General features: G+C 48.8%; 1 protein-coding gene across 3 annotated transcripts in view; it reads right to left on the minus strand.

Moving 5' to 3' along the window:
- Window positions 1-3924: 3924 nt before the first annotated feature.
- The window catches only part of LOC108286543 (NADH-cytochrome b5 reductase-like), a 30881-nt gene continuing 10395 nt past the window's right edge, over window positions 3925-24410 (minus strand). For all 3 annotated transcript variants that reach the window (XM_037729890.1, XM_017504450.2, XM_017504451.2), the window contains 5 exons: window positions 22486-22634; window positions 19742-19829; window positions 15756-15860; window positions 10710-10913; window positions 3925-6344 (listed from right to left, as the gene is read on the minus strand). In XM_037729890.1, the coding sequence (XP_037585818.1) occupies window positions 6141-6344; window positions 10710-10913; window positions 15756-15860; window positions 19742-19829; window positions 22486-22580 (696 nt within the window). In that variant the 5' untranslated portion in view covers window positions 22581-22634 and the 3' untranslated portion in view covers window positions 3925-6140. The remainder of the gene's footprint in view (window positions 6345-10709; window positions 10914-15755; window positions 15861-19741; window positions 19830-22485; window positions 22635-24410) is intronic.

Below are 24410 nucleotides of genomic sequence, written 5' to 3' on the forward strand. Positions count from 1 at the left end.
CCATTGTTCCAAATCATATGTTCCAACTCAGGGTTCTGTGTTCAACACATTAGGCTTAAAGCCTAATGTGCCAAATGCTCTGTTTGTTGTAAATACATACCACCGCCACCACCACCACCATCTCCTTCTCCTTCCAAGTCTCCTTGGGGTCAGCCAGGCTGGAGGTGAAGTTCCCTTGCATCTGGGCAGAGGAGCTGATATGGCTCACTTCCCTTCTAAGCTGCCTGGTGCGGCCCACCAGCTGGCCGGTGTGCCCACCTGGCTGTGATTCTGAGTGCTGGGACCAGACTAAGGCTGTCACCCCGCCCCACTACAAACTAGTCTGCTCTTCTGGCATCAGGAGCCAGGGGCAGGATGATGTGTTGGTCTCCAGCCAGAGACTGTAGGACCTGCACTCAGACAGCTTCGCCACTTCCCATTATGTGAACCCATACTCTTCTGCGTGGCACTGTGGCATGACGTCTGTTTGGAGTGAGCCCTGTGGGATGAGGCCCACGTGGGGCCCCACATTAGACCCTGGCACCCAAACCTCAGCCCCCAGCCCACCAGTAGTCAGTGTCCCCCTGTGAAAGCAGCACCTATCTGGGCAACCCCAGCAGCTTCCACAACTCATGGCCCATTAAAAAAATAAACAGTAAGATGCCCCTACATTTCTCCTCCTTGGGCCACCTGGGCCACCCACACTGTGGAGCTCTTTTGCCTCTGGCTGGAATTATGTCAACCACCACAGCTCCCAGCTGGATGTACAGATCAGAAGCTCTGAGGGGCAGCCATTTATGTCTTTGATTAATAAAAAATGGGAGATAAATTAATAATGACTTAAAACATGCAATTTGGGATCAAAATCTTCCAAAGCATGAGAAAAATAATAAAAAGAAGAGTTCTTGATAGTGAAAAGCCTGGAAATAAGTGCCGTCTTCAGAGGTCAACCATGAGTCGGGTACTGCCAGGGAGAGAGAAAGAAGGTAGAACGGATTCTCACACCTGCTCCATGCCAGGTGCTGTGCTTGAGATTACGTTGCCCTCATCCTCACACAACTCCAGGAGACTGTGCCACTATCCCCATTTTATAGATGAGCAAACCGAGGTTCACAGAGGCCAAGTTACTTGCCATGGGTCACAGATGAGTAAGAGACTTGAACCTAGGTCTGCTGCATTGACCAAAAAAAAAAAAAGGAAGAAAGAAAGAAAAAAATAGGCCAACAGTGTGGTGCTTGGTAAGTCATTCTGGTTTGAGTTTATGAGGAAGAGGGACAAGTAGACGGAACAGCACATCAGCTATGAATACCAGGAACAATTGACATGATTGACTGCTGTGTCTCCTTCCTGCACCTAGAACAGGGCCTGGAACACATTAGGTGCTCAGGAATGATCTTCAGTGAATGACTAAGATGTCTGGGGGGATAAAGGGGCACAGCCTATTCTGAGGTAGGAGAAAGAAAGTGAATGTTTCTAAGCCCCTAGTTTCTAGAGAGCATTGAACAAGCACAGTTGACTTTTAAAAAAATCTTTAATTATGGAACTATTTCAAACACAGAAAAAGGCAGAAAATAATACAGCAGACTTTGGGGAACTCATTGCCCAGATTCACCAGGTGTTCATATTTTGCCATGTTCATGTCAAGTATTTTTATAGTAAAATACATACACGGATATGGCTAAAAGCCCCGTCACCCCGTCCCATTCCCCTCCATCTATCATCACAGGCCACCACCATCCCTGAAGTTGGTGTGTCTCTTCCTGAGCATTTGGCATTATTTTGGGTTTTTACTTTCCAAGAACAGGTATCTCCCTGTAGCTAACCTTTCACAATGTGCATTTCACTCAGTTATGTTTTGACTTTGTCTATATTGGTACATGTGGATGGAGTTCACTTTAATTGCTGTATCCACTGTCTGAATATACAACTGCGTTTCTCCATCTGCTTTTTGATGGACAAAACAGGCAGTTTTTATTCTTTGCTATTTCAGAGAATGCAGCAATAAAAATCGTTTTTATTATTTTTGAGACTGACTCTTGCCCTGTTGCCTAAGCTGGAGTGCAGCCGTACGATCTTGCCTCACTGCAATCTCCGCCTCCTGGGTTCAAGTGATTCTCCTGCCTCAGCCTCCTAAGTAGCTGGGATTACCACCACACCTGCCTAATTTTTGTATTTTTAGTAGAGATGGGGTGTCTCCATGTTGGCCAGGCTGGTCTAAAACTCCTGACTTCAGGTGATCCACCCGCCTTGGCCTCCCAAAGTGCTGGGATTACAGGCGTGAACCACCACGCCTGGCAGTCAATAACATTTTTAATACACATCTCTGGGTGCACTCATGTGTCACACACAACCTTTACAACAATCACAATATACTGGAACTTGTGTACCCCTACATGACCTTGGAAAACTGCTTGAAGTCTCAGAAGCTTAGTTTCCTTGTCAGTAAATTGGGGTAATAAAATAGCTTGTATTTTGGGGAAGATTCTGTGCTTCAAAGTAGAGGAAACGCATTTGGCCACATGGAAAGCACTTCTTGAAGATTAGTTGTCTATAGCTCAGGTATTCGACATTCAGGAAGTACTGAGCATCCTCCTGTGGCCACGGTACAATGGGCCGGCCCTCATGCTCACATGCAGATGAGGCTGATGGGTACAGTAACGGAAAAGCACACATGCCTCTCTGCTAACTGACCAAGCTGGGGTAGAGGAGACAGGCGAGGCTCCCAGAGGAAGTGACACTGAGCTGAGAGCTTAGAAGATGAGGAGGCAAAAAAGGTGAGTGGGAGATGGGAAGGTGGGAGGCTGGCCAAGCAGAGGAAGATGCAAGTATAAGGGATGGGCTGACGCAAGAGAACATGTCTGGAGCCTGAGAGGTAGGTGTGAGCGGGCCATGGCATAGAATAAGTCTGGAGAGGCAGGCAGAGCAGACAGGCCATACCCCAATACTATAGGGAAACAGGGAAGGATTTCAAGCAGGGGAGTGACAGACTTGGATTTGTGTGGGAAAAATGGGTCTGGTCTTGGCATGGAGGTGGCATGGAAGGGAGACTGGGAGATGGGAGACCCATGAGGGGGAGTGCTGAAGTGGCACCGGTAAATGCGGTGAGGGGTGAACTGAAGCTGCCGCCGCTTCTGCTACCAATAATCTGTTGCCTTCCTGAAGCTCGGGATGCATGCACACAGGGAGCTCTGTCTGGCTCACAGATTGCAAACACTTTGTTGACCTCTCCATGCCTGTATGTCATGTCTAGCTCCTAAGTCTCCCTTCTCCCACTGCAACATCACACGGTGGCCATGCCTCCCACAACACGCAGTGGGCATCATCAGAGGAACAGCAGCTGATGGATGACAGAAGCACCCCCTCCCGCCCCAGCTCCAAGAGGTCTGAACTCACACACCACACCCCACACTCTTCTTGGGCTTGCTCAGCACCTTGTAGGGCATAGTACCTGGCCCCGCACTCTCAAAGTTTCCAGGTGACAGGAGCCCTTTAGGCTTCTTGGCAGCAGGGGCATGACTGGGTCCTCACCAATGTCCCATGATAAGAGATCCCACCAGCAGCCAGGCTGCAAAGAACCTACACAGACTGAGGGAAAGAGGAGGTCAACACATTCTAGGACAAAAGGGCTGTTGGTTACCACTGGGCGGCCTTATCTATTATCTAAACATCATACATCTATAGCGAGACAGGGACAGAGACACAACTGTCCCAGACTCTCTACTCCGTAAGGGGAGACCCCCTTTTTGATTTTTTAATTTTATTATTATTATTGTTATTTAGACAGGGTCTTGCTCTGTCACACAGACTGGAGTGCAGTGGCTTGATCACAGCTCACTGCAGCCTCGACCTCCTTGGCTCAAGCAATATTCCCACCTCAGCCTCCAAAGTAGCTGGGACTATAGGCGCACACCACCACGCCAGGCTAATCTTTGTATTTTATTTTTATTTTTTGTAGAGACAGGGTTTTGTCATGTTGGCCAGGCTGGTTTTGAACTTCTGGGCTCAGGCAATCTGCCCGCTATAGCCTCCCAAAGTGCTGGGATTACAGGTGTGGGCCACCGGGCCTGGCAACACTCTTAATATTGAGAGATTTCGAAGCTTCTGAAGCCTCTATCCCTAGTGGCAGTGGTGCGCCCTGGCCTTGCCCTAGACTAGGCTAAAGCCCCTGCCATCCATTCTCCCAGCACTCCGCACTTCCCTTCTCATGATGCCATCCCTTTTACAACGACAGGTTGAGTTTCTGCCTTCCTTGCTAGGCCGTAAGTTCCCCCATGGACATAACTGCATCTGCCTGGTGTGCTGTTATTCCCCTGATGTCTGAACAGAGTCAGGCTCCTGACGGGCCCCCGCTATTTGGAGCTGAGTCAATAGGACGTGCTAACTGAGGGAGAGGAAAGGGTGGAGGAAGACTCGCAGACCTCAGAGGCCTGGGGAGAGGAAAAGTGTCTTGCCCAAGTCACAGGCTAGGCAGGAAGAGATCACGGTTCCTGCTCGGAATCTCTGACTCTCAGTCAGGGCCTTTCCCACTCATTATACCGTGCTAGAAAGAGGTTTCGAAACCCATAGAAAAGTGTTCTATAGTTAAATAAGCTTGAGAAACTCTGGGTTAAACAAAATGAAAGGAGTTTCTTTGCCACGGATCTTTTCAGAGCCTTTAACACGCTCCTATGCCCATGCTTCTGGGAGAAGGTCACACACAGTACTCCACGCTCTCTGACCCTGGAACTCTGCCTGTGAAACAGTTTGAAACCTCTGGCACCATCCCCCAGCTGTGTATCATAATTATTTATGAAATGTGACACAGTAGAGAGATTTGTGGCAATTTTTTTTGCGTGGGATAGGAAAATCCTTTTGTACAAATAGTTACTCCAAGCCCAATATACGAACAGGATAAAAAACGAACTGCTCTGGTTGAAGGGGTCTGGGGATCCATCTGGAGCTGTCCCTTCACTGCTGCTATGCAAAGAGCCCTCGTTTTCTTCGGAGCACAGTTTGAAAACCACTGGTGCAGAACTCATACATGAGGCTGAAACTAGGAGGCTTGTAGTTTTGGCTCTGCCATGGACTGTTTTACCCTGGGAAAGTCATTTAGCCTCACTGGGCTTCAGTTTCCCCATGTACACAATAAGTCTGTCACACTATGTTCCTTGGAGTCCTGAACTTTCAGCTTTGATATGGTGAGGAGTGTACTTCTATGACTATAAAAGTCTAACTCTAAGATTCCATGGCTTAGTATTCCAATTCTGGGACTGCCTGTAGCCAGCCCGAGCTGGTGCAGCATGCCGGAGCCCAAGCTGTGAAAAGCAGAATTCATTAGCTGCAGTGCGTTGCCCAGGGGCACTGGGCTCCTGGGGTGGGTGACTGGAATCAGTAGCCACTCAGTGGGCAGAGCTGGGAGAGGGACCCAGGTCTCCTGACTCCTGCTCTATCTTTAGATCTCCATAGCAACAGTCGCTAGGGCACCGAGCTGAAGGCACAGGCTGAGATGCTGCCTGCAGGAGGGAGGGGCATTTCCTTCCCGAGCCTCTTCTTTTGCTAGGCGCGGTTCTTGAGCCAGGAAAGGGGAGTGAGAATGAAGCTGTTCACAGCAGGAAAGGTTTGGGGTCAATACAAAGACAGTCCAGGGCCCCATCTTGCTCTCAGGACATGGTCAAGTCATAGAACCCAAGACCTTTTTGTGTCAGGCTCATGGCACTGGAGTAAAGGTAGGGTCCTACTCCAAAGAGCTCTTGGCCTCTCCTGTGTCCTTCCCTACACACCCAGGAGCCCCTAATCTGAGATGGTGCTGAGGCCACAGCTGTAGCCCCCAAGAGATCCTCTAATCAGAAGGGCCAGCGAAGCTCCTCCTGACTCTTCCCCTGCCCAACTCCTACTCCTCCTGGGGCTCTCAGCCTGGACTTGGCTTCCTCTGAGGAGTCCTCCCTGACTCCCAGGCTGGCTGCTCACCTCCTCTGGATGCCTATAGTCTGTCTTTCCGCCACATAGTAGGAGGCCAGGAGGAGTTATTAATCTCAAGGGGCAGTAAATACACTTGCCCAAGGACACCTGGCAAATGAGCAGCAGGACCAGGCCTGGACTCCGTGTGTTCTGATTTCTGTCTGTGCTCCTTCCTGGGTCCCAGTAGCAGGCCCCTGGCCTGGGCTTTGGAAGGCAGGCCAGGGCTAGAAGAGGAAGTAGGAGTCCTCAGTGAGGCCTGCACACAGTAAGCACCTGGCTATGTCCTTGGTGAACTCAGCCGAGCCACAGACCAGTGCGAATGGCTTTCTCCGACAGCAGCTGACCAGCTCTTTAATCAGGTCCTGGCCCAGGTGGCCAAAGTGGGTCTTCTCTTGGTAACTCCAGGGAAGCTGCTCTGGGGAGCTCTCCTGGGATGACAAGAAAGGTATGGGTGACTACGAGGGAGCGAGGGGTCCTTAGTGTTCACACAGCCAGCTCGTTTCTGAAAAATGAGGAAACTGAGGCAGAAAGGGTAGGAAGCCAACCTGTATCCAGCTCCACCACGGGCCAGGCACTTCCTCACCCGCAAAACAAGCCTGTGGGAAGGCTATCACCCTCCCATGACAAGAGAGGCCCAGGGAAGAGGAACTTCCCCAGGGCACACAATGAGGTGGGGACAGCAGCAGGACTAGAACTCAAGTCCTGCCATTTCTCATTGCCTCCCAGCAGCCATTGCACCTGCCACTGTGGAGGAATGTTTTCTCCCGACTGTGGGTTTCCCAGAATCTTTCCACCATTAGCCATCATCATCACCCTCGGAGCATAACTTTTGCTCATTTGTTTTAAGGTTTCAATGAACATATTCATTTAGCAGATATTTACCAAGTGCTTACTCTGTGCCAGGCACTGAGCTAGCCACTGGGGATATGGCAGCTGCTCAAAACAGACAAGGGTCCTGGCTGCATACAACACAGATCCCAAGTCACGGTGCCTTCATCCAGAAAGGCTAAGCTTGCATTCCAAGGCTGGACTGTGCCCCCAGGGACCCAGGATCCTTCTCTCTGCCCTTCTAGCCTCAGCTGTGGCTTTCCTCCTCAGGGTCACAAAATGAAGGCTCCACTCCCAGGTGACTTGAAGAAAATGTATTTACATGAACATTTTATTGGAATACAACATACGTGTAGAAAAGTGTACAAAGCATTAAGTATACAGTGGGCATTAATTACACCAGCACTGCGGCTCTCTGAACAGTGGCTAGTATACAGCTAGCCCTCTGTATCCACGGGTTCCACATTTGTGGATTCAACCTTGTGGATTGAAAATATTTTTAGAAAAACATTAAAAAATAACAATATAGTAATGAAAACACAAATAAAAAATAATACAGTATAACAGCCACTTACTTTACATATTAGGTATTATAATTTAGAGATGATTTAAGGCACGTGGGAGGATGTGCATAGGTTATATGCAAATACCACACCATTTTATATCAAGGACTTGAGTATCCTCAGATTTTGGTATCTGCAGGGGGTCCTGGAATCAAGCCCCCATGGATACCTAGGAACAACTATATATATAGTCTGAAGAATTTAAATGAAGAAACTATGTAACCAGCCCACAAAGAAAAAAAATCGAAAACAGAGCTATCATTCTGCAGATCCTATGAGGGCAAGTTGCTAGTTCCTGGGGCTAGGTACAAAGACAGGATTGGTGGGGGGTAGAGCTGCACTGCCACTTTCCTGGCTGAGTGACTGTGGCCTCTCAGGATCATGACTGTGAGGAGAGTATCTGCAATGGAAAGCCACTGTCCAGAGAGCCGCAGTGCTTGTGTAAGCCCTGGCAGAGGCCAGTGAGGAGTGGCCTGTATTCTGAGGCATACTCAAAGAGCCCTGGAGGTAGGTGCAGTGGCTCATGCCTGTAATCCCAGCACTTTGGGAGGCTGAGGTGGGAGGATCGCTTGAGCCCAGGAGTTCAAGACCAGCCTGGGCAATGTGACAAAAGCTGATCTCTATGAAAAATATGAAAATTAGCTAGGGATGGTGGAACATGCCTGTAGTCCCAGTTGCTTGGGAGGCTGAGGTAGGAGGATCATCTAAGCCCAGAGAGGTTGAGGCTTCAGTGAGTTGTGATTGCACCACTACATTTCAGCCTGGGCAACACAGTGAGACCCTGTCTCAAAACACAACACAACAAAACAAAATAAACAGGGTCCCTGGAGTCCTATGTCACAGAGCCTGTGCTAATGAGGGATGTATCCTCTCTGATGATCTGGCATTTCCCATGATCTCGCTATGGTCTGACCCACCAGATGAGGCCTTGGGGCCCACTGGCCTCACCTTCCCTTTCCACTGCTTAATTTCCTCAGACCACTTAGGTTCAGCACAGCCCATCCCACCATGCACCCTGAGATGCCCTGGGCCTGGCTGCTGCTGAGATGGGTAGGGGACCCCACAAACAGTGATGGTGCGGCAGGTGGGTGCTGTGAAGGAGAGCCAGGGCAGTGGCAGCAGAAACACCAAGGCCACCCTGGGAGCTCTAGGAAAGCTTCCAGAATGCACTTATACCTCAACAGGAATGTGAGAGCTACAGAGGTGTGAGATGAGGAAGGGGGAGCACTCCTGGCAAGGGGAATGGTGTGAGCAAAGGCCCAGCAGCCAGAAAAGCACAGCACATTTACAACCATGGGCAGACCAGTGACATCAGGCCACAGCTTACAGGGAAGGTGGGCTAGGAGATGAGGCCACAGAGGGTGGCAGTTCCCGGGCTTAGACCTCATCCTGTGAGCAGTAGGGAGCCAAGGAAGGGCTGGAAATGGGGTGGTGTTATAGTCAGATCTGCCCTCAGCACTGCAGGATAAATTGGCATGGAGTGGCTAGGATGGGAAGGCTTGGAATGCTGCAGCTGTGGCCCAGGCAGGGGAAGGAGCACGCTGAGTCAAGAGACTGTGGACAAGCAAGAGCCACCAGTCACCCCTTCACCACTGATGGCCAGCCTACTTGCCTACCCAACCCCCAGGCCACTACCACCGCCCTGGCCTAGCTGGGAGCTGAAGATCTTCTATTGCTAGTGAACTTTAATGTAAATGCCACATACTTGGTAAAGCCCTCCTGACCCTGCTTGGCCTCTCTTGCCCACCGCTGGCATCCTGAATACCCTCACAGCACCTGTGCTGTGCTGCTTTATGCGCAGCCTTTGAGCAGGACCTCCTGGGTTCATACTCCACTCTCCACTAACCAGCTGTGTTACCCTGGGCAAGGTTCTTAACCATTCTGTGCCTCGGTTTCCACATCTGTACAAGGAGCATGATAGGCATATAAGCCTCCTAAGATTGTGGTGGAGATTAAATGAGTTAATAAAGTGCTTAGAATGGTGCTGGGTATAGAAAATGTGCTGAATGAAGGAGAGTCCTTTTCAGCCATCTCTGTGGCTGTCACCCATAGATAGGTGGACAGCCGGGGGGCTGGGAGTGGGTCACCTTCACTGTTGTGTCTCTGATACCTGGCATGTACTCAGGCAACAGAGGAGGGAAAGGAAGACCGGCCAGCAGCTTGGGGACTCTCTGCCAGGTGCCTGCCTTCCTGCCCTCATCCAGGCATCCTTGCCCAGGTTCACAGGCAGGCTGTCTGTGCTGCTGGGCAATGGTAGCCCATCCCGCGTGCCCACCCTTCAGGCTGCATGTTAGCCTTTGGCTCCATTCCCCTCCCTTGGGCACTTTCCTGCTGCCATGAATGTTCACCATGCTCTCAATGTCATGCCACTGAGCATTCTGCCCCATGGACAGGCCCGCAGACCACAGCCCCTGGGGAGCCTAGGGACCCTGATATTGGGACAGGAAATCCAATTTCCTTATCCCCCACACCCAGCCACAATATTGAGGATCAAATAAGTGTTTAGGGACTATATAAAGCTGTCTCATAGGGGGACCAGATGAGAAGGCACTCCACAGGATCAGGCAAGAAGGCTGACCCTGAGCACCACGGAATGCAGGGGGCCCAGCAGGAGCCCCAACCCAGGGGGGACAGGAGGGAAAAGTTAAGCTGCCAAACAGGGAAAGGCAGGCCACCAAAGGTAGCTGAGGGCCTGGCTTGAGATGAGGGGCAAAGATGAGGCCTGTGCTCTGGCCTATGGGGGTGGCCCTAGAAGGTTCACCTGCGTGAACAGAGGGGATATGGAGTCAGATGGAGAAGGGCTCAACAGGGAGAGTCACTGCCAGCTAAGGCGGGGTCCTCCTATGGAGGGACAGGCTAAGGTGGGAGGATACTAGCAAGCTCAGGGAATTCAGATCAGTTTACTCCAGCAGTCACTGACGGAGTCCCTGTTCTGTGTCTGGCATTATGCTAAGAACTCAAGAGAGAGTGCTGAGGCAGACATGTGGTCCCTGCCTCAAGGAACATCACTCAGCTGGAGGGAAGTCTGCAGCCTGCCCCAGCCCCCACAGCCAGGCCCCTGCCCATGTCACTGATGATGCCAGAGGGCAATGGGAGGCAGGAATGCATGGGGTGAGAGCCAGAGTTTGGCAACCAGACAGCCCTGGGCTCAAATTCTGGCCTCAACCCTGTCCAGCAGCGTGAGCCTGTGGACAGCTTCACTCCCAGAGCGTGCATCTCCTCATCTGTATAATGAACATGAGAATACCTGTCTTCTGTGCCACGTACAGGTAGGTGCTCCACCGGTGGCAGGGATTATGATTACACTGTCTATTGCCAAAGAGGCTACAGCTCGTCCTCAGGACAGGTGCAAAGGGACTGCAGAGTCTCAATCAAGAAAGGAAGTCACCATCCTGGGCTCACCTGGCTAAGTACAAAGAAGGTACGGACGTTCCAGAAACGGGCCTGCTCTTGGAGGAAGGTTTTCAAGTAGATGCTCTCAAAGGTCTTGAAGCAACCAACCAGAGTGACAAAAGTCTCATCATCCTCATTGTCTGTGATGCTCTGCAGGATGGGCACCATGGGGGCCAGGCCCGTGCCCGCAGCCAGCATGAGGAGTTCACCATACTGGGAAATAGAACAGGTATGTATGACAGGTGGATTGGGGGAGTCTCACCCTGTCCCCTCTACTACGGGGTTTTTCCTCGTGTTTCCTTCAACTGGACGGCAGTGCCCTTCCTGGGTGTCCAACCACCTATGTCCCCTCTCTACCTCCTCCAGAAAGCCAACTTTACTTGTGAAAGGCATGTGAGGTTTGAGTAACGGAGATGATAGGATATGGGGGCTGAAAGGGAACATAATATTATAGCCATTCCTGTAAGTGGCCTAGCTGCCTACTAAAGCATCTCCACAAGGACTCTCTGCTTACACACTTCTGCTGACAGGGAGCAAATTACTTCCCAAGGCAGTTTGCTCTACTATAGGCCAAGTCCTTTGCCAGAGAGGTCTTCATAACTTACGCTGAACTGAAATCGGTTCCCATCAAAGCCTTGGCCACTCCCAACACCATCCAGCCCTGGAATGCTTCCTCTGCCCCAGGGTACCTCTGCAGAGATCTCAAGGGCCCACCTTGGACCTCTGAGCTTGCTCATCTCCAGGCTAAATGAAAAAATATATATAAGCATGTAGCACAGCACTGGCACAAAAGAGTCACCTGAAAAAGGTGAATTCCCAGCTGGGTGTGGTAGCTTACGCCTGTAATCCCAACACTTTGGGAGGCTGAGGCAGGTGGATCACTTAAGGTCAGGAGTTTGAGACCAACACAGCAAAACCCCATCTCTACTAAAAATACAAAATTTAGCCGAGCGTGGTGGTGCATGCCTGTAGTTCCAGCTACTCAGGAGGCTAAGGCAGGAGAATCACTTCAACCTGGGAGGTGGAGGTTGCAGTGAGCCAAGATCATGCCACTGCACTCCAGCCTGGGTGACAGAGAGAGCAACTCAAAAAAAAAAAAAAAAAAAAAGGTGAGCTCCCACCCCAAGAGGTCCCAGTTCCATTAACTCCTCCTCACTGAATTTATTTCTTGGCTCTAGTTCTCTTAAAGAGGGGTGACCTCTTTAAGGTCAGTGCCTTAAAGGTTAGTACCTGAGCAATGCTTTAAGTATCTTTAAGGCACAGACCTTAAAGAGGAGTATTCACCTCCCTCATTCTAGAGATTAGGCCTCTGGGTATAAATCCACAACCATGTGATCTGGGCAAGCTCTTTCACCAATCTGAACCTTAGTGTCCTCAGTGGTAAAAAAAGAAAAGCACTTTCCCATAATAACACCTATCTCAGAACTATTACAAATATTAAATAAGATGAAGAAACGTTGGCTGGGTTTGGTGGCTCATGCCTGTAGTATCAGCTACTCAAGGCTGAGACAGGAGGATCGCTTGAGCCCAGAAGGTTGGAGCTATAGTGTGCCATGATCATGCCACTGCACTCCAGCTGGGCAACAGAGTGAGACTCTGTCTCAAACAAAACAAAACAAACAAAAAAGAAAAGTGCCTGGTGCAGATCCAGTTAGATTCCTCCCCTTCCCTAAGCTGTGGAGACTCCTGCCTGGCAGCTACCGCTCCTCCTCCCATCCCAGCTTGGGCTATCCTCCGGGATGCTTTCCCCGATCCGGGGCAGGGGAGGGTCCTTTCTTTGTTTCCACAGCTCCCTCTGAGTTCCTCCACACCACACTGGCCACACTGTGCTGCTGTCATCTGTCTGGGTATCTGACTCCCCCAGCAGACTATGAGCTTCTGGAGGACAGGGGCCTTATCTGACCCATCTCTGGGTCCCCAGAGTCCAGCACAGGCCTGGCCCTGGGTGGACGCTTGTGTCTGTTTGTTGAATGAATGCACAGACAGATGCTAATATATCAGTCCACAGGGCTGCTATAATATCCCTCTGTAATGAAGATGACTGCAGAGTAGTAAAACAGGGCCCAGAAGAGGGCAGGAGCTTCCCAGACGTCATTGCGGGGTGAAACCAAGGCTTACTGAAATTTCAGTGAACGCATATTAAGGTGTGAGACACCATTTCTTTTTCCTCACCATCAGGCCCTACAACCTCCCTAGATAAGAGGTGCAGGAGCTGGACATGGTGCCTCATGCCTGTAATCCCAATACTTTGGGAGGCTGAGGTGAGGATCACTTGAGCCAAGAAGTTTGAGACCAGCCTGGACAACCTGGCAAAATCCTGTCTCTACAAAAAATACAAAACTTAGATGGGCATGGTGATGTACATGTAGTCCCAGCTACTCGGGAGGCTGAGGCAGGAGGACTGCTTGAGCCCAGTAGGTGGAACTGCAGTAAGCTATGACAGCACTCCAGCCTGGGCAACAAGGAGGGAGGGAAAGCAGGAAGGCAGGAAGGCGGGAAATAAATGTAGGGCCTTTCAAGTGTTCTATGCATGTGAAGGAGAAGCCACAAGGCATAGGGAGGCTCCACCAGAAAAGGCGGTCAAGACAACGTTCAATTGTTACCCACTCTAGGCCAGGAGGAAACACAGTCTATTCCCTGCTCTCAAGGACCTGGGGGATGCAAGGCTAAGCATGGTTAGTACTAGGAGGATACCATGAAAGAGTATTAACATATGCATAGGTTTATGGGAAGATACAGAAATTAAAGAATTTTTTTAAAAAAGAAAAAAAACATATGCATAGCACATGTCTGTAGAATGGGAGTTGTGGCACCTAAGTGCTGCTGTGAAGATTATGTAAGTCACTATATAGCAAGTGCTAAGGTCCGAGCCTGGCACGCATGAGGTGCTACAAGTGTTTGATATCATTATACATACATATTACACATGTGCATGCAGTGTGCATTTGTACATATACTCATGTGGAAGAGGATTTGGAAGGATATACACCAAGTAAGATGGGTGTGTCTAGGTAGATTGCCTGTGTGTTTTATTTTCTTCTTTTTGTGTCTTTCCATCTGCTGATTTTTGGGTAATGAACGCGTACTGCATTTATAAAAGGGAAAAAACAATAAAAGCTATTTTTCTGTTTCTTTCTTTCTTTTTTTTTTTTTGAAAGAGTTTCTCTCTGCTGCCCAGGCTGGAATGCAGTGGCAAGAGGAAACCTCTGCCTCCTGTGTTCAAGCAATTCTCACACCTTGGCCTCCCAAGTGGCTGGGATTACAGGCTTGTGCCACCATGCTTGGCTAATATTTTTTGTATTTTTAGTAGAGATGGGGTTTTGCCATGTTGGCCAGGCTGGTCTCAAACTCCTGACCTCAGGTGATCCACCCTCCTCAGCCTCCCAAAGTACTGGGATTACAGGCGTGAGCCACTGCACCCAGCCAATAAAAGCTATTTTAAAATTAAACAAAAAGAATGGAGAAGAAGGCATGATTCATTATTTTCCATTTGTTTTCATTTTGCTTTGTTTTCCTAATTATAAAGGTAATAGGTGTTCACTGCAAATGATTTAGAAAAGTATAATGAAGAAAATAAAAATCACCCATAATTCCACCACCCAGAGTTGCTAACATTTCAATGCATTTTCTTTTCTTTTCTTTTCTTTTTTTTTGAGACGGAGTCTCGCTCTTGTTACCCAGGCTGGAGTGCAATGGCGCAATCTCGGCTCACCGCAACCTCTGCCTCCTGGGTTCAGGCAATTCTCCTGCCTCAGCCTCCGGAGTAGCTGGGATTACAGGCACGCGCTACCATGCCCAGCTAATTTTTTGTAGTTTCAGTAGAGACGGGGTTTCGCCATGTTGACCAGGATGGTCTCGATCTCTTGACCTCGTGATCCACCTGCCTTGGCCTCCCAAAGTGCTGGGATTACAGGCGTGAGCCACTGCGCCCGGCCCGCATTTTATTTTCATAGTTTGTGCATTTTAACTTAGTTTCCCAACCTCCTGTATATTCAGTTTTGTACCTAGCATTTGTCACTTGATCTTACAGTGTAAGTATAACATCATTTATAAACATAATCTTAAAATCCAGGATATTACTTTATCAAGTACCTATAACCCAGTGTATTTAACTGTTCCCCTGTTGTTGGATATTCAGTTGTTTCCAATTTTCGGCTATTATAAATAAAGATGCAATGAACAAACGCCAAAGAGCCAGCATTTTGATTCATTCCATAAGACAGTCATTCAGAAGTGGAATTAATGGGGCAAAGGATTTGAAGATTCGGAAGACTCTTGGTACACACTGTCAAAATGCATTCTAGGTATGCACCAACAGATGAGGAACTGCAAATTCTTCCTGGGAAAGTTAGGGAAGGGTTTGAACATGCCAGGATGATGGGGGAAGAGCCATTGGAGCTAGGAAGTAGTAGGCTCCCAAACAGGAAGCCATGGGGTATATTTAGTCATGTGACTGCACTGTGAAACTGGAAAGGCGTCTGAGGTAGAGAGCTCCTAAACGCCAAGTATGTGAGTCTGACGTTCTAAGCAGTGGTCACCCTGGGTAGCTTTGAAGCTGGCCAGGCAGTTTCATTTATAAGTGTCTATTCCAGGGCCGGGCGCGGTGGCTCAAGCCTGTAATCCCAGCACTTTGGGAGGCCGAGGCGGGTGGATCACGAGGTCAAGAGATCGAGACCATCCTGATCAACACGGTGAAACCCCGTCTCTACTAAAAATACAAAAAATTAGCTGGACATGGTGGCACGTGCCTGTAATCCCAGCTACTCAGGAGGCTGAGGCAGGAGAATTGCCTGAACCCAGGAGGCGGAGGTTGCGGTGAGCCGAGATCGCGCCATTGCACTCCAGCCTGGGTAACAAGAGCGAAACTCCGTCTCAAAAAAAAAAAAAAAAAGAAAATAAGTGTCTATTCCATCTCTTCCCATGTCCAACCCCCAGGATACACTTGGGATTGGGTTTGAGCTCAGGGATAATAGCATAGTGAGATACTGTGGGCTGCAACATGAAAACCACAGTCAACGGGGGGGTCTCTAGAAGATTTAAGGTGCTGGCACTGACCTGGTTTGGTTTATAGAAGAAATCTCCAAAAGGTCCTCGCCAGAAAGCTATGGCTCCTGCTCTCCAGGACTCAACATACCGAGACATCAGCCCCATCTGGTAGCACTGGAAGCAAAGACAGGGAGACGTCAGTAGGACAAGTACATGCTGTCAACACAAACCAGATTAGCCATTAATGTCGAGCCCATTCTGTACGCTAAGTGCTTCATATGTGTTATTCTCATTTAATCGTCCTCTTCATCCTAGAAAGTTGGTACAGCCAATCCCAGTTTTCAGATGAGGCCCAGAAGCTTACCCAGAAGGTAGACAGGAGGCTGGGATGAGAATCCATAGGACCTAAAGCCTTCAGCATAGAGGTCCCAAACCCGAATACCCACAGGGACCATGCAGGTACCATAAATGAGTGAATAGCTGGGTGATGATTAATAGCAATTAACACACAGTCTCAGTGTCAGGGAGCCAATAGGGAGTGATGGGGACTATGATAAATTGGTGAGCGAATGCTCCTTCTAAGAAGGGAAGCCACTTTGCAGGTTTCAGTCCATAGTTTTCGGGGCCTAATTGGCCAGATCTATTGAATTTTCAAAAGCAGCAGGAAATCCATATTTTTATTTAAAATCTCCCATTTCTGAAATGTCTGCAATTAATTTAAAATTTTAAAACTCTATACTGGCCAATACCAAATACATTTGTGGGCTAGATTCACTTTGCAGGCCACCCATCTGCAATCTCTGCATTATTCTACACCATCTCCTGACTGGATGAAAAATGAAGGTTATAGGAGTGAATTCTCCATGGGGACGGGAGACTATATTTCCTGGATCACTGCCCACTCTGTGCCAGGCACCATGCCGAGGACGCAGGCAAGACAGCTAGATCTTAAGCTTCATGAAAGCAGCCAGTGCCTGAACCATGGAAATAACTTAATAAATATCTAAATGAATGAATGAATCAATCCATCCAGATTCAGGCTCTCCCCTTAAGGAGCTCACGATCTAGAAGGAACCTAAGTCTCAGACATATACAAGGGAGAGACCAACCATCTAATACCCACGAGAAAAATAAACTAGGAATAAACCTGAGAAGGGTACAGTCACTTCCATAGATGGAATCAAGGACGGCTTCCTGGAGGAGGAAGCATTTGAGTTGGACCTTGAAATATGGGCAAGATGGAATTCACTGGGGATGGGAGCAGGGGTGCAGAGAGGACTCTGGACATCAGGTGTAGTATGGTCAGGTGTAGGACAGCCTGGATCATGTTTTGGGAACAGCAAGTGAACATGGTAGGGTGAGGGTGAGGGCAAAGCACTGGGAGACAGGACTGGAGTGGTGTTTGGAGTAAGATTATAGCCAGGTTTAATGGAGAGACAGGGCTTTGGCCCCCAGACCTGTTTTTAAGCACACAACCATCTCCAGTATCATCCCTGCCTTCCTTGGGCACCACCTGCACAAGGCAAGGGAAGTCCCTGGCTCAACTGGAAGGGGTCTGAAGGAAAGGTGTGGTTTTTCTCCTGCCTTGCTGGAGGCTGTCTCCATGAAAACTTTGTTTTCTGGCCCCAGTCTATGGGGAGGCATGACCCCAGCTGTGGCCTTAGAGGCCACATGGCATACATAGATAGCACCCAAGGAGAAGGGAAGGATTCTTCTATGTTGTCTTTAGTACTCTGACATGGCTTGGCTATATCCCCATTCAAATCTCATCTTGAATTTCCATGTGTTGTGGGAGGGACCCAGTGGGAGGTAACTGAATCATTGGGGCTGGTCTTCCCCATACTGGTCTCATGAGATCTGATGGTTTTATAAAGAAGAGTTTCCCTGCACAAGCTCTTTTCTCTTGTCTGCCACCAGGTGAGATATGCCTTTCGCCTTCCACCATGATTGTGAGGCCTCCCCAGCCATGTGGAACTGTGAGTCCATGAAACCTCTTTCTTTGGTAAATTGCCCAGTCTCAGGTATGTCTTTATCAGCAGTGTAAAAAGCAACTAATACACACTCACACAGAGCCTGTTACAGAGTAAATGTTCAACACATACTTGTTAAACAGAACTGACACTGAAGTTTTGTCCTTATATTACCCCAGGGGCCTTGGGACAAATGATGTCATCTTCTGAGCTTCAGTTTCTTCATCTGTAAAATGGGAACAATATGATCTACTCTGCAGGGTGATTACAAGGTTGAAATAAGATAATTAGAATAAAGAGCCAGAGGCAGTGCCTGATGCCCAGAAGGTGCCTGAGAGATGAGAGGTCCTCCTTCCCTTCTGCATGGGAGGGTCAAACAATAAGCCCTGCCTGCCTTCCCAATTTGCAAAGACATTTCTGGCTCCTCCTAGCCAGTGGCTTAGAGATAATTAAGCATCTCTCTAAAGAGAGGCTTTCTGGTAAACGAAGGGCAAAATCAGCCTTGCAGCTGGGAGAGATCCAGCTGCCCTGAAGAACTGTCTCCAGGCTTATGCTTTCCACAGAAACACACCCTGACGAGCAGCTTGGGGAAGCAGGTCATTTGGAGAGGATTTGTGGAATCTCCCAGACAAACAGTTGCGTGAAGGGATCCCATCCAAGCTTATGTGTGAGGGAATAAACACTCAGGCTCACAAGGCAGGCAGGAAGGCAGGAGCTGGAGACAGTGCTAAGGTCTCGGGGTCAGGGTGCAGGACTTATGCACTGGCGGCATTTCTTACTAGCTGTGGGGCCATGGGGCCTCCGGGGGACTCAGTTTGCTTGTCAATGAAATACAGATAATAATTCATGTCTTTTAAGGTAGATTAAAGATGTAAACACTATTCTTACATATTAGTAATATGATTCCATTTGGGAAATGATGATCTAGAGCTGTATTAGGTTGACCGATATGAAGCTGATGTTTCTTTAAGTCAAAAAAGTTAGAATAGCAGCAGTTTCATGTAGCTTAACCTAATTATTCTTTCCATGTAACTGAGCCTCCACAACTTCTTACATATTTGTTGCCTATTCCTTGGGTCTCCAGGGTGTTTTGTATTCAGTCTACTTTATTCATCTCATCTCTGCCAACTCCTCCATCCACCCGACCTGCCCCACAAGCACCCTCTCCTCCTGTCTCTCAGGCTGGGTAGTTCCCAGAAGACTTGTTCTATTTCACTCCTCTCAACTTTTGGTTAACCATCCCTTCAGCCTAGAATGCCATTTACGGTCACTGCCAATTTGTAATCCTTCTTCAAGGTCCAACTCAAATGCCCATGGTTCTGCCCACCTCCACCTGAGAGGTGATGTCAGGTTAGTCCTGTCCACAAGCTCCTCCGTGTCCCACATCTTGACTAATCCTCTCAGCTTGTATTCTGTTCCCTAAGCACACCTCCCTTCCGTTCCAGGAAAAAGAACTTACTTCCCCATTGCCTTTGTCCATGTTGTTCCCAGCACTGAGTTTCCTTCCTACATTTTCCCTCTAGCTCTCCACTCTTTAGACACATGGCTTCTCCAAGGAAGCCCAGCCTGCCTCCCCTGCACCCCAGCTGCTGAGTGGGCTGGGCCTCTTTATGTCAGGAAATCTGTCACACTGTATCATCCTAATCTTGTTGCTTGTCCTGGGCAGGTATCCTGAGGGCAGGCACTGTGCCTGACTTACCTCTGGAACCCCGTGCTCAGCACACAGTGGGTATGGGGGACCTTGGCTCCCCTTCCCTGCCCAGCTTGGTACTCACTCTCCATGGATGGCAGAAAAGTGAGCGGAGCAGCTTTCCCTTCTTCCCCTTCTCAGTCTGAGCCACCTTTTAGTAAAATCTTTCAGGGGTATACTGGAATAGACCTCTGTTGGTAGTCTAGCAGCAGTCCCTTCCCCAGGAAAGCAGATGGAAAAAGGCCTTCACCTGTCCCTGCTCCTCCCTCAAGTCAGCCTCCTTTCCTGTGAACCCTGGCTTTTCCCACATTGGTAGGAACTTCCCCCTCATGACCAACTTGGCAAAGGAGGCACAAGTCCATGGCGTCTTAGAGCATCCTCAAGGGTCAACTTACCTTAATTAACACTTCAAAGTATCCTTCTGCGTTGGCAGGGCTGATAGGCGTATAGGCTCTCTGAATTTCTAAGTCATCTACTATCCCTCTAGGAAAGAGAAGCATGCAATCAGTCAGCCAGTCATTCAACAAACCCTTATGAGGCCAGGCACGGTGGCTCATGCCTGTAATCCCAACACTTGGGGAGGCTGAGGCAGGCAAATCACTTGAGGTCAGGAGTTTGAGACCAGCCTGGCCAACATGGTGAAACCCATCTCTGCTAACAAAAAATTTAGCCAGGTGTGGTGGCTCACGCCTGTAGTCTCAGTTACTTGGGAGGCTGAGGCACAAGAATCATTTGAACCTGGAAGGTGGAGGTTGCAGTGAGCCAAGATCATGCCACTGCACTCCAGCCTGGGCAACAGAGCAAGACTCTGTCTCAGACAAACAGACAAAGAACCGCAAATCCTTATGAGGCGCCTCCTCTGCCAGAATGGCCAAAGTAAAGGTCCTCACTGAGAGGCAGGCAAGGTGCAAGAGGGGAAAAAAAAAGAATACTGAGCACATCCACTGCCACGTGCTGGCTGTGAGATCCCAGTAGATCATCTGATTCCTCATGGCCCCTTCTGTAAAATGTGGACAGCTATCTGCATTCCAGTTGGGTGGCTCCTCTGGGACTACAGATGGGAGAGTGCTTCAAAAGTGCACCGAGGATGTAAGTTGTTTTGGGGATATGACTAACATTTTTCCTGACCTCTTCTCTGCCACAGAATGATAAAGATAAAAACAACTGCTAACATTTATTAAACACTTACTAGCACCTGGAAGAAGCATTGGGACTGGAAGGATCCTCAAAGGTGCCCTAGTCTAAAGCCCTATCTCATGCATGAATCCTTTATGTTACCAACAACAGGGTCAGGATAACCACCATGAGTCACAGTAACAGCCACAGTGTATTAAATGCATACATGCATCAAGCATTTCACATGCATTATCTCATTTAACTCAAACAACAACCCAAATTAGGAAGCCAATGCTTAGAGAAGGGAAGTCACTTGCACAGCTCAAATTCAACCACAGCTCTGAAGTCAGAGCTGGACTCCTCACCACTGTTCCTCAGAGCTTCCCAGGAGCTTTCCTAAGCAGTCTTCTCTCAAATCCTACCATGTACAAAATTTCTTCTCTGAGGTATGCAAAGATTAAAAAGGCCCTGTCTCAATGCACCAAAAGCAGGAGGGCCTGGACAGAAATATTTAATAAATGCTTACAAAACAAATGGGGACATAAAGAACAGAGCATAGAACGTGGCTTGGCTGCAGAGCACTATGACGTCTGCTGCAACAGAGGTAAAACTGGCATGTTTCGGAGGGAGTGCACAGTCTCCTCTGGGAGCCTCGGAAACCTCCTAGAGGTAGGCGCTGCAGGATGGGCCAACCACTGACAGGGACAGGTGGGGACAGGAAGGATGGTGGGAACGTGGTGTGGAGCAGGAGGCTGAGACCAGGGCAGGGGTGGGGTGGCGGAGGGAGAAGAACATGGTGGGAAAGCAAGCTGGGGCCTTGGGTTAGGAAATCATCATGGAGGCAATGTGGTACCTCAGATACTTTCTGCGGTGCTACATTGTCTCCATGTGGCACCTGAGAGTGACATGGTCAGATGTGTGTGTTAGGGATGTCACTGCAGGGACAGAGAGGAAGAAGGAGGGGAGCCAGCCTGGAGGCAGGGAGTTCTAGGCATTCTAGCTCATGAATGGAAGGATGCCTGGGGCTGTGACCTGCCCTGTGGCCCCTCCTGCCCACTGAGATAGTAAACTTCCAGGGCTGCTGGCCAGGCCACAGGCCAGAAGGAGCTGGACACAAACACCAAGGACCAATGTGAGGCAAGTGGCCAGAGTCTAAGCAGCAGTAAGTACTCTTCTGGTTTCCACCTTCTACTCTGGCCACACCTTGTTTCCTTTGCTAGCTCCTCCTCCTCTTGCCAATACCTTAGATGCCGGTGTTTCTAGGGTTCGGTCCTATGCCCCTTCCTGTTTCCATGCATACATGTTCCCAAATGCCACTCAGGTATGTGCCAACGACTCCCAAACCCATGCTTGCAGCTCAGATCTCTCCATTGAGGCTCAGACTCACAGAGCCAACAGCCTGGCAGACAACTCTACCTGGATATCCCAAAGGGTCTTGTCTCTGGGCAGGCAGGAGTGGGGACTGGGGTGGGAGTAGGGTGCCTAAGTAGGCGGGGAAGTAGGAACCTCAGAGGAGTGGTTAAGAGTGTCACTCAGGAGCCAGGCTGTCTGGGTTTAAATCCTGGGTCTGTGACTTATTAGCTATGTGGTGCTGGGCAAGCCCTTTATTCTCAATTCTACCAATTGGTACTAATCCCATTGGGTTCATACCGCAAGCTCTAAGGCCAGACTGCTTGCCTTCAAATCCTGGCTCCAACATTTCCTAACTGTATGACCTTGGGCAAGTTTCTGGACCCCTCTTAGTTCAATGTCCTCTGGGGAATAACTGCGCCTACCACATAGGATTTTGTAAGGGTTAAATGATTTCACACATATAAGCACACAGGACTGTGACTTGGATAGTAAATGCTATTAAAGTGATTGTGTTGTTATTATTTATTATGAAAATGCATTATCTAGTCCAATCCCAAGAACCCTCTGAATCATGTGTCACTATATCTATCTCGAAGACGACAAATGGAGGCTTAAGGGAGAGTACGCTAGCTGCTCAAAGCCACCAGATCCTCCCACTACCTGAGTGTACCGTAGGATGAGGTGCTGGCCGGGCTGCAGGCCAAGCTGGCTGTTCCCAGGTAGAGCAAATCGGACACGGTAGGTGTCTTTAGTGAGTCTGTCCATGGCACTGATGCAGAAGGCCACAAAGGTCTTTGGGTTCAGCTTGGAGGGACAGCTCTGCAACAAGAAGAGATCCAACAGCTAGAGGCCAGGGCTCCACAGACACACAGGCATCCACAACACCCTTCCCACTGTCCCCAAGGAGAGGCTGTCTCAGCTTGGGAAGTTTCCTGTAAACTGGACACTAGCCTCACCTTACTTCCCTTTCAAAATCAGGCCCGAGAATGGCAGAGCATTTTCCTTTGAGCTTATCCTACTCTTAAGTCTTCCATGGCTCCCTCAGCTCCAGGGTAAAGCGCAGGCTCCTTCCTTAGCTGGACACTCAAGGGCCCTGTGGATGACCCTCAAGCCTCATTTTATCTCCCAGTCTGTCCATGGCACTGATGCCAGACTTTTCTCTGTCCTCCCAAGAATACCATGCTGACTCCTATTTCTGAGTCTTTATTTGCTCAAGCAGTGCCCTCTATCCAGAACATTCATATCCAATGTATAAAAGACCTATCCATTCTTCAAACCTACTAAAATCCAGATTTGCAGAATTTAGAAGTTGATGGGACCTCAGAATATCTAACTCAATACCTGCGTATTACATATGTGGAAACTGAGGCCTGAGTTGAGTCATGCTGGCTTGCTTGTCCACGGTCAGACTATAAACAAAGATTCAAACACATGTCTAAGTCTCAGACCACTGCCTTTAACATACCACCCCAACCTGCACGTCCTTCAGGAAGCCTTCTCTGAATGCTGTCACTCACAGATCTTTCTCTCCTATAAAATACTCCATTAATTCCTGGGACCCTTCATATCCAGCTTAGGGCCTGGCACCATGTGTTCCTGTAGCACCAACTCTGGAACCCCAGTTACCCACGGTAGTGCTGACAGTACCACTGAACTGACAGAAATTCTCAGGCCTGGCATTCGAGGCCTTGCCTCCACTATGCCCCTTCCCACATCCCCATCCAGGATGACCTCACCATCATCCAGAGCACCTGGGCACCCTCTAGCACAGCTGCCTGGGGGCTTTGAAAAGAGCACTGGACTGGAAGTAGGGAGAACTGGGTTTAGCCCCAGCTCAGCTGCTGCCTCCCTGTGGGGCCTTTAGCATATCAATTGATCCTCTGGGATTCACTTTCCCAGTCTATAAAAAGGAGCCACTCATCCCTGAAAACTTTATAGGGTTATCATGAAGGTCAGATGAGATACAATGTAAAAATGTAAGTTACCATGGAAATGTAAAATCTTTTCCCCTTATTATTGCTTCATTAAAAGTTAAAAAACAAAACTATAAATTGGAATATGCTATTTTATAGAACTGACAAAATGTTTGGATCTATTTGCTTCCATCTGTTTGCAAATTTTTTTTTTTTTTTTTGAGATGGAGTCTTACTCTGTCACCCAGGCTGGAGTACAGTGGCATGATCTTGCCTCAATGCCACCTCCACGTCCCAGGTTCAAGTGATTCTCGTGCCTCAGCCTCCTGGGTAGCCGGGATTATAGATGTGTGCCATCACGCCCAGCTAATTTTTGTATTTTTAGTACAGACGGGGTTTCACCATGTTGGCTAGGCTGGTCTCGAACCCCTCACCTCATTTCCAATGTTATAATAGGTGATGACAGCTACTGAGCATCTACCATGTGCCAGGTGCTTTACATATTTATCCCATGAAATTCTCATAACAACTTACAAAGTATTAACATCCTCATTTTTCAGATGAGAAAACTAAGGTTTAGCACACTAAAATGACATGCCCAACATCACACAATTAACTGGTAGAACTGGGCCTCAGTTCATACTGTATCACAATCCTGTGGTTCTTTTTTTTTTTTTTTTTT

This window comes from Cebus imitator, unplaced genomic scaffold (assembly GCF_001604975.1).
Source record: "Cebus imitator isolate Cc_AM_T3 unplaced genomic scaffold, Cebus_imitator-1.0 Scaffold322, whole genome shotgun sequence".
NCBI lineage: Eukaryota > Metazoa > Chordata > Mammalia > Primates > Cebidae > Cebus > Cebus imitator.